This window comes from Tamandua tetradactyla, chromosome 12, assembly GCF_023851605.1.
Source record: "Tamandua tetradactyla isolate mTamTet1 chromosome 12, mTamTet1.pri, whole genome shotgun sequence".
NCBI lineage: Eukaryota > Metazoa > Chordata > Mammalia > Pilosa > Myrmecophagidae > Tamandua > Tamandua tetradactyla.
The window spans coordinates 37,348,465-37,359,444 of NC_135338.1; the positions used below are offsets into that span (position 1 = coordinate 37,348,465).

The window sequence follows — 10,980 nt, forward strand, 5'->3', positions numbered from 1 at the left end:
AGAAATCAAAGAAGATTTAAATAGGTGGAAAGACTTTCCCTGCTTATGGATAGGAAGGCTAAATATTGTTAATATGTAAATTCTATCCAAATTGATCTACAGATTCAATGCAATACCAGTAAAAATTCCAATAACCTACTTTAAAGAGTTGAAAAGTTAGTTATCAAATTCATTTGGAAGGGAAAGAGACCTCAGATAGCTAAATAAGAATCCTAAGAAAGAAGAATGAAGTGGAAGGATTAACACTTTCTGATTTTAAAGCTTATTATAAAGCCACAGTGGCCAAAACAGCATGGTACTGGCACAAAAACAGAAGTATTGACCAATGGAGTCAAATTGAGAGTGCAGAAATAGACCACCAAATCTATGGTCAAGTGATCTTTAGCAAGGCCCCCAAATCCACTCAACTGGGACAAAATAATCTTCAATAAATGGGCATGGGAGAACTGAATATCAATAGCCAAAAGAATGAAAGAGGTCCCTTACTGTATACCCAATACAAAAATTAACTTAAAGTAGATTAAAGACCTAAATATAGGAACCAGTATCATAAAACTCCTAGAAGAAAATACAGGAAAACATTTTTAAGACCTAGTAATAGGAGTTTTGCTTCCTAAACTTTACATGCAAAGCACCAGCAACAAAAGAAAAAATAAATAAATGGGAACTCCTCAAAATCAAATGCTTTTGTGCTTCAAAAGACTTTGTCACAAAGGTGAAGAGGCAGTCAAATCAATGGGAGAAAATATTTGGAAATCATGTATCAGATAAAGGTTTGATATTCTGTATACATAAAGAAATCATACAACTCAACAACAAAAGAACAAACAGACTTCCGGAGAAGATGGCGGCTTAGTAAGACGCGCGGGTCTTAGTTCCTCCTCCAGAACAGCAACTAAAGAAACAGAAACAATACGAAACAGCTCCCAGAGCCACGACAGAGACCAAAAAGACAGCGTACCCCATTCTGGAATGGCTGAACGGGCAGGGAGAATCCGCTGTGGTGAGATACCCGAGGGGTGCACGTTTTCCCGGCCGGGGCGGCTGGCGACTGGGGTCCCCTCCACGCACGTGGCTCCCTGGTCTGACTGGGAATGTTGGATAGCGGGGCCCTCCCGCCACGCTTGGTGTCTCGGCCCAGCTGGGCAATTTGGACCGGCACTCCCCCAAGCCGCGGCGGCCGGCGACACGCCCCTCCACGCGCGGTTTCCCGGGCCGACTGCGAGATTCGGATTGGCAAGTTAAAGGAGCCACAGCATCTTTTACTGGTGGGACCCGCAGACAGATGAGCGCCACGAGTACCACCTACTGGGAAGGAAAAGAAAAACAGAGCCCAGAGATTTCACAGAAAAACCTTTCAACCAGCCGGGTCCCACACCCAGGGAAATCTGATCAAATGCCCAGACACCAGCAGAAAATAATGGATCATGCTCGGAAAATTGAAGATATGGCCCAGTCAAAGGAACAAACCAATAGTTCAAATGAGATACAGGAGCTGAGACAACTAATGCTGAATATACGAACAGAAATGGAAAAACTCTTCAAAAACCAAATCAATAAATTGAGGGAGGACATGAAGAAGACACGGGCTAAACAAAAAGAAGAAATAGAAAATCTGAAAAAACAAATCACAGAACTTATGGGAGTGAAGGACAAAGAAGAAAAAATGGAAAAAAAAATGGATACCTACAATGGTAGATCTAAAGAGACAGAAGCTACAATTAGTGAACTGGAGGATGGAACATCTGAATTCCAAAAAGAAACAGAAACTATAGGGAAAAGAATGGAAAAACTTGAGCAGGGGATCAGGGAACTGAATGACAATATGAAGCGCACAAATATACGTGTTGTGGGTGTCCCAGAAGGAGAAGAGAAGGGAAAAGGAGGAGAAAAACTAATGGAAGAAATTATCACTGAAAATTTCCCAACTCTTATGAAAGACCTAAATTTACAGATCCAAGAAGTACAGCACACCCCAAAGAGAATAGACCCAAATAGGCGTTCTCCAAGACACTTACTAGTTAGAATGTCAGAGGTCAAAGAGAAAGAGAGGATCTTGAAAGCAGCAAGAGAAAAACAATCCATCACATACAAGGGAAACCCAATAAGACTATGTGTAGATTTCTCAGCAGAAACCATGGAAGCTAGAAGACAGTGGGATGATATATTTAAATTACTAAAAGAGAAAAACTGCCAACCAAGACTCCTATATCCAGCAAAACTGTCCTTCAAAAATGAAGGAGAAATTAAAACATTTATAGACAAAAAGTCACTGAGAGAATTTGTGACCAAGAGACCAGCTCTGCAAGAAATACTAAAGGGAGCACTAGAGTCAGATACGAAAAGACAGAAGAGAGAGGTATGGAGTGAAGTGTAGAAAGAAGGAAAATCAGATATGATATATATAATACAAAAGCCAAAATGGTAGAGGAAAATATTATCCAAACAGTAATAACACTAAAAGTTAATGGACTGAATTCCCCAATCAAAAGACATAGACTGGCAGAATGGATTACGACCCAGCAATACCACTGCTAGGTATCTACTCAAAAGACTTAAGGGCAAAGACACAGATGGACATTTGCACACCAGTGTTTATAGCAGCATTATCTACAATTGCAAAGAGATGAAAACAGCCAAAATGTCCATCAACAGACGAGTGGCTAAACAAACTGTGGCATATACCTACGATGGAATATTATGCAGCTTTAAGACAGACTAAACTTATGAAGCATGTAATAACATGGATGGACCTAGAGAACATTATGCTGAGTGAGTCTAGCCAAAAACTAAAGGACAAATACTGTATGGTCCCACTGATGTGAACCGACATTCGAGAATCAGCTTGGAATATATCATTGGTAACAGAGACCAGCAGGAGTAAGAAACAGGGTAAGATAATGGGTAATTGGAGCTGAAGGGATACAGACTGTGCAACAGGACTAGATACAAAAACTCAAAAATGGACAGCATAATAATACCTAAGTGTAATGTAACTATGTTGAAACACTGAATGAAGCTGCACCTGAAATATAGTTTTTTGTTTGTTTGTTTGTTTGTTTGTATCTTTTGTTTTTGTTTTTTTCTTTTTCCTTTTTTTATATATATATTTTTATTAGTATTATTATTTTAATTCTCTTCTCTATATTAACATTCTATATCTTTTTCTGCTGTTTTGCTAGTTCTTTTCCTAAATCGATGCAAATGTACTAAGAAATGATGATCATACATCTATGTGATGATACTAAGAATTACTGAGTGCATGTGTAGAATGGAATGATTTCTAAATGTTGTGTTAATTTCTTTTCTTTTTTTTGATTAATAAAAAAAATTAAAAAAAAAATTAAAAAATAAAGAACAAACAACCCAACTATAACATGGGCTAAAGATATGAATGGCCATTTTTTCTGAAGAGCAAATACAGATGAGTAAAAAGTATGTGATGAGATGCTCATTTTCATTAGCTTTAATGGAAATGCAGATCAAGACTACAACAAGATACCACCTCACATCTACAAGAATGGCTGTTACTAAACAGACAGGAAACTACCAATGTTGGAGAGGATGTGGAGAAATTGGGACACTTATGCACTGCTGGGGAGAATGTATAATGGTACAGCCACTATGGAACACAGTTTGGTGGCTCCTTAGAACCCTAAATATTGAGTTGCCCCATGACCCAGCAATACCACTACTTGGTATATACCCAGACACAGACATTTGCACACTGATGTTCATAGAAGCATTATTCACAATTGCCAAAAGAGGGAAACAATCCAAGTGCCCATCAACAGATGAGTGAATAAACATATATACACACATGGTGGAATATTATGCAGCAGTAAGACAAAAATGACATCGTGAAGCATATGACAAGATGGATGAGCCTTGAGGACATAATGCTGAGTGAAATAAGCCAGACACAAAAGGATAGCTACTGTATGATTTTGCTTTTATGGCCTTAGTAAAGGCAAACTCAACTGCTTATAATATAGTATATAGGATACATAGAGATACACGGAAGCTAGAGATGGAGGAATGGTTAGCTAATGAGGTTGAGCTTGAATGTAAGGGAATGGATAGAAGTGAAGGCAGTTCATTAGTGGGTCTATAAGTAATACTGCCATATTGAAGATGAACATGATTTATAGGGATTGTATAGAGCCATGTATCCCACCAATTAACACTACAAATACAAATAAGTTCTTGTGTGAACTACTTTGAAGGTTTGAATCTTGTACAAAGAGTATATAATATCAGGGTGTAGGGGGGAAACTACTATTACATATTATGGGCTATGTTTAACAGGAAGATATCAACATTATTACAGCAATACCAGCGGTAAATAATGGGGAGGGGGGAAGGACAAGAGTTAAAGGGAGGTTTGGCTTTTCTATTTGGTGAGGGTGGGTTTATAGGTTGTTTTTTCTCTTGGGAGCCATGAAAATTGTCTAAAATTGAGAGCATTGATGATTAAACCACTATGTGAGGATAATGTGAGATATGGATTGTTAACTTCGGACATTATACATGATGCTCAATGGATGGAGGTGGCTGAAGGATACACTGACTGAGAAGTAGAATTCTAGAATTGTGGGGTACACATATAATTGAATATTGCGCTGCTATGGAAAGGAACAAAGTCATGAGGCATGCAATGTTGCGAATGAACCTGTGGGACATGATGTGATGTAAAATAAGCCAGAAACGAAAGAGCAAATATTGTATGGTCTCATTTAGAAAATACTTTTAAGGAAATTGGGGCCTAGATTGTAAGCTCTTATACCAGTCACATTACAGTCTGGAACTGTAATTGTTATTTCTAGATTTTGCGAGGCTGTGCTAAATATGTGTGTGTGTGTGTGTGTGTGTGTGTGTGTGTGTGTGTGTGTGTGTGTATAACTGGGTATTTCCATGGAACTTTGGGTACCTGTGTGTCACCTAAGACTCAGTAGAAATTCTGAAGTTCTGAAGGTCAGCATTGCCACATACAACAACTGTTAAAGAAATTGAAAAAGAGATCAGGCTTCAATTAGAGATAAGAATGAAACCAGTAGGGTCAGGACTAAAGTAAATCAGAATACAGGGGTAAGAAGTCTGTATTTTAGAATTTCACCTACTCTATGAGACCAAAGAAATAGAGGTTTATTTTGTTCAAAACCTAATTTTTCTGTAGCTTATAATCTAACTCAACCCGTCTGGTTAGATCATTTAAACAACCCAAACAAGGGGAGTCCAGAATGGGACTGAGGGCTTGTAATTTTGTATAGCTTAATGTAATGCATGGATACATCTCACAGTATGTTGAGCAGATGATTAGAAAGTATTGGCAAATTCCCTTGAGGGATGGGAGAAAAAATACAGAACTATTAAACTTTGCCACTGGGGAAACCCCTGATACTGTCTCAAATACTAGAGACTCCTAAGTCAATAGGCCAAGCCCTTAATCTTGAGGCTTGCTCTTGTGAAGTTTATTTATGAAGCAGAGAAGCTAAGCCTACCTATAGTTATGCCTAGGAGTTACTTCCAGAGAATATCTTTTGTTGCTCAGATGTGACCCTCTCTCTCTAAGCCCAACTCTTCAAGTAAAATCATCATCCTCCCCACTCCATGGGACATGACATCCAGGGGTAAAAGCCTCCCTGGCATCATGGGATATGACTCTCAGGGAACTCTCTGGAACCATGGGATTGACAATGCCTTCCTGACGAAGCGGGGAAAAATAATTGGAGCAAATAAGGTTTCAGTGTCTGAGAGCATTAAAATAGAGTTGAGAGGCTACTCTGGAAACTACTGCTCTGCAAGCTTCAGCTAGATATTGCTACTTATCATGGTTTGCCAAACCCCAATCAAAACCATACCTGCCACCCTTAAAGAACACCTATGGCTGAATCTGAGATTCTACAAAGTTTCCATGCACTATGTTTACTTTCCAGAAACCTACAACCTCTAGATAGGTTCCTAGGCCAAATAAGTCCTGAAACCCAGAAGGGCTAACCTCTCCAAAACATCAGCTATCATTAGGATAGGAAAAAGCTATCATTATCGAAAGCTTTTTCCAACATGAAAAAATTAGGATGAGCATAGCCCAAATATCTCTAAAGACTCGGAGAAAGATCAAAGGAGAAGGTGGAATTATAAAAAAGAAGGTAGGATTTAATAAATGAGTATGATAGCTGAATCATTATACTGATAGTTCTTTTAGTTTCCAGTGTCTTGGAGGAGCCAGAAAGAAAAACCTAAAATTGTGGAACTGTAACCTATACCAAACTCTGAAATCTGCTCTATAACTAACTTTTGCAGTGTGTTTTGAAATTTATTGCTTTTTTGTATGTATGTTAGTTTTCACTATATACATAAATGGGTTGGCAATTGAATGATGACAACATAGAAAAAAAAGAAATGGGAAATCTCATACCAATAACAAGTAAAGAGAGTGAATCAGTAATAAAAAAATCTTCCAACAAAGAAACATCCAGGACCAGATAGTCTCACTGCTGAATTCTACCAAACACTTAAAGAAGATTTAATACATCCTAGTCAAACTCTTTAAAAAAAAAGAAGTAGAAGGGACACTTTATGAGTCATTCTATGAGGCCAGAATTACATAATACTAAAGGCAGATAAAAACACAAGAAAAGAAAATTACAGACCAATATTGCTTATGAATGCATATGTGAAAATCCTCAACAAGAAAGCTTTCTTGACTAAAAGGGGGAAAAGAGAAATGAGACAAAATAAAGTTTCAGTGGCTGAGAGATTTCAAACAGAGCCAAGAGGTTCTTCTGGAGGTTATTTTTGTGCATTATATAATATACCCTTTTTAGCTTATGGTGTATTGGAGTGGCTGGAGGGAAGTACATGGAACTATTGAGCTGTGTTCCAGTAGCCTTGATTCTTGAAGATGATTGTAGAAAGACATGACTTATAGTGTGACTGTGGGATTATGAAAACCTTGTGTCTGTTGCTCCTTTTATCCAGGGTGTGGACAGATGAGTAAAAAAATATGGATAAAAAAATGAATAAAGAATAAGGGGGACAAAGTGTAAAATAAATTGAGTAGATTGAAATACTAGTGGTCAAGGACAGGGAGGGGTAAGGGGCATGGCATGGTATGTTTAGTTTTTTTCCTTTTTATTTCTTTTTCTGGAGTGATGCAAATGTTCTAAAAATTGATCATGGTGAAGAATACACAACTGTGGGATGATATTGTAAGCCATTAACTGTATACCATGTATGGCATATATATGTGTGAAGATTTATCAATAAAAATGTTTTTTTTAAAATCCTCAACAAAATATTGGAAAACTAAATCCAACTATATGGTAAAAGGATTATAAACCATGACCAGTGGGATTTATTGCAAGAATACAAGGACAGTTCAACCTAGCAAAATCAATGTAATACACCACATTAATAAGAATGAAGGGAGAAAAAAACTACATAATTGTCTTAATTAATGCAGAAAACTACCAATAAAAGTGAATTTCCTCAACATGATCAAGGACACATATATAACCACCCCAGAGCTTACATCACACCCAATTGTGAAAATTGAAATGTTTCCCTCTAAGATCAGGAACAAGACAAGCATGCCCACTTTCACTTCTGCTATTCAACATTGCACTTAAGTTCCAGCAAGAGCAGTGAGGCAAGAAGGAAAAATAAAAGGTGTCTAAATTGGAAAGGAAGAAGTAAAACAATCTCTATTTGCAGCTGGCATGATCCTATATAGAGAAAATCCAAAGGAATCCATAAGAAAACTAATATAGCTAATAAATGAATTCAGCAGAATTGCAGGGTATCAGATCATCATGCAAAAATCAGTTGCATTTGTACATATTAGCAATGAACCATCCAATGGGGAAACTAAGAAAACAATTCCATTTATGATGGAATTTAAAAGTATAAAATATATAGGAATAAATTTAACCATGGATATGAAAGACTTGGACACTGAAAACTATAAAACACTGCTGAAATGTTAAAAAAAATGATCATGGTGATGAATACACAATTATGTGATGATATTGTGAACCACTGATTATACACCATGTATGGAATATTTGTATGCTAATTTTTATCAATAAAATGTATTTTTGTGAATAAATAATAAGATTTTTAAAAAACTATAAACAACAAACATACATATATTCTTGACATGGTTACAATCAATGGCTCATAATATCATCACATACTTGTGTATTCATCACCATGATCATTTTTAGAACATTTGCATCTCTCCAGAAAAAGAAAGGAAAAACTCATACATGCCGTACACCTTACCCCTCCCTCTCATTGACCACTAGTATTTCAATCTACTCAATTTATTTTAACCTGTGTTCCCCCTATTATTTGCTTATTTCTTATCCATATTTTCAATAAAAATACTTTTTAAAAATAATAAAATAAAACACTGCTGAAAGAAATTAGAGACCTAACTAAATGGCAACACTTCCCCTGTTCAAGGATTGGAGGTCTTAAGATGTCAGTACCACTCAAAGCAATCAGCACTTGCAATATGATCCCTATCAAAATTACAACAGACTTTTTTGTGGAAAAATAAATACCAATCCTCGAAGTCATATATAATTGCAAATAGCTGAAACAATTTTGAAAAGAAGAACGAAGTTGGAGGACTCATGTTTCCCAATTTTGAGACGTAGTACAAAGGTACAAAGTACAGACTTTTGGATCTGTGAATAGAATTGAAACTCCAGAAATAGATCTATATATTTATGGCCGGTTGATATATATATGTTTTTGCTTTTTTCAGACTTTGTTCATGTTTATTCACATAACACAATACTGGAGTTAGTGAAATCACACAATGGGGCGCTCTGCTAACTCTGGGCTGTGACTCCTGTGGCTTGGCTATTAACAGTTGGAGTAGGGGACATGTCTGACTTCTGTCTCTTACCAGTTTTATCTGTTCTTGTTTCCAGAGGACTGGGGTGATCAATTGGTTGACAAGGCTGTGAAGTACATGAAACAGTGGAAGTATCTCTTCAACAAATTATACTGAGAGAACTGGATATCCATATGCGAAAGAATGAAGATGAACCCAAGTCTCACCCTATTCAAAAAAGGAACTCAAAATGTATCAAGGACTTAAAAATTAGAGTTAAAATGATAAAGCTTTTAGAAAATAACATAAGGATAAATCTTCACCTTATAGAGTACTTAGGCTCAGGTGTCAACTTGGCCAGGTGATGGTGCCCAGTTATTCTGTTGCTTGGACTTAAATCCTCAGCATGGGAAATTCATCTATGGCTGATTACATCTGCGGTGGGCTAAAGAGAGTGCCTTCTGCAATGAGAGAGGCTTAAAAGGAGTCAGAAAAGAGGAGCTCAGAGCTGGCTCAGACCCAGATGTTTGGAGATCCAGAAAGGAATCACCCCAGAAAAAGTTGTTTGAACCCAGAAGCTAGAAGGGAGGGCCAATGAACATCACCTTGTGCCTTTCCATGTGACAGAGAAACCCAGCTACCTTTCCTCCAAGGAACTGTAATTTTGCAATGAAATAAATCCTGTTTATAAGAGCAAGTCAAGTTCTGGTGTATTGCATTCAAGCAACATTAGCAAACACCCTGGATTTGGCAATGGGTTCTTAGATGACTGTGAAAGCACAAGTGACAAAAGGAACAGTACATAAGTTAGTCACCATCAACATTAAAAACTTTTTGCATCAAAGGACATTGTCAAGAAAGTGAAAAGACAATTTATAAAATGGGAGAAAATAGTACAAATAGTATATGTGAAAAGGACTTTATCTATCATCTATCAATCCGCACACACACAATACAAAAACAAAAAGACAACCCAGTTAAAACAAGATCAAGGGACTTGAATAGAGAATTTTTCAAAGAGGATATATGAATGGCTAATAAGCACATGAAAAGATGCTTAACATTATTAGCTGTTAGAGACATGCAAATCAAAACCACAATAAGAACTATTTCACATTTACTGTAATGGCTATGATAAAAAAAAAGGAAAATAACAAGTGTTGACAAGGATACGGAGAAATAGGAGTCCTAGTACATTGTGGGTAGGAATGTAAAATGGTGCAGCATGAAGAGTGGAGTGGGATACTCAATTTACAGTTCACAGATCTCTTGTGTTCCTTGATAGAAACATTTCTCCCTTGAGAACTAGGACCTTTAAGCCAGCAGAGCTGGAAGTGGTAGGAATGTTAACTAAAAGTTTGTGAGTGGGTTATTAGCTACAATAGTAAGAAAAGCTGTTCTTCCCTCTTGGTTCCTGCACCTGTGGATTCTGTCTTTGGAGGAAAGAGCACCCTATGGTTCAGAATGTCAACTACATTGTGTAGGACAACTCTCCTAACTCGCAAGGTCTGTTCTTCCAAGTGGAACAATATTTGAGTCAGGCCACCTCCTTCCGTGTAATAAGATAAGATGTGTGAATAACTGGAGCTTGAGCCCATTGCCTCACTTGATTTGCTGTAAAATAAATTCCTTGATCAGAAGCAATGTTGTGAGGTTGTCATGATGATGAAAAAGCTTTCACTGAGTCTGTGAATGGCGATGCTGGCATTATGAGCAGGGAAGGTAAATCCTTATGTGGGATAGGTGTCAATTCCAGAGAAGAAAAATTGCAGTTTCCTCTAAGATGGAAGAATTGTAGTTTAATCATTCTGCTACCACCTGGCTGTCTAGACCCCCAGGGAATGTACCACATTGGGGTTTCAGCTATTGTCTTGGCCACATCAGCATTGGTGAGGGGAAATCCATGTTATCAAGCCCATGAATACACTTCCTCCCCCCCCATGGCCATTTTTGGCCTAAGAAAGGCTAACAGGCATTCACTAAATGGGTTATCTTACTCACCCAATCATTGTTTCCTCTGCAATTGGTGTTCTTTGGTGACCGATCATTATATTTGGTACACCAGTATCCTAACAATCTGCCTGTTCTGAGACATCTGTCCTCTTCTGCATATGTTGTTGCCAATCCTTCAA

At 37.5% G+C, this 10,980-nt stretch overlaps 1 protein-coding gene across 1 annotated transcript in view; it reads left to right on the plus strand.

The window, feature by feature from the left end:
• The window catches only part of ADCK1 (aarF domain containing kinase 1), a 179,631-nt gene extending 170,035 nt beyond the window's left edge, over positions 1-9,596 (plus strand). The window contains exon 11 of the mRNA XM_077123210.1: positions 8,946-9,596. Within this exon, the coding sequence (XP_076979325.1) occupies positions 8,946-8,958 (13 nt within the window). The 3' untranslated portion in view covers positions 8,959-9,596. The remainder of the gene's footprint in view (positions 1-8,945) is intronic.
• Positions 9,597-10,980: the final 1,384 nt, after the last annotated feature.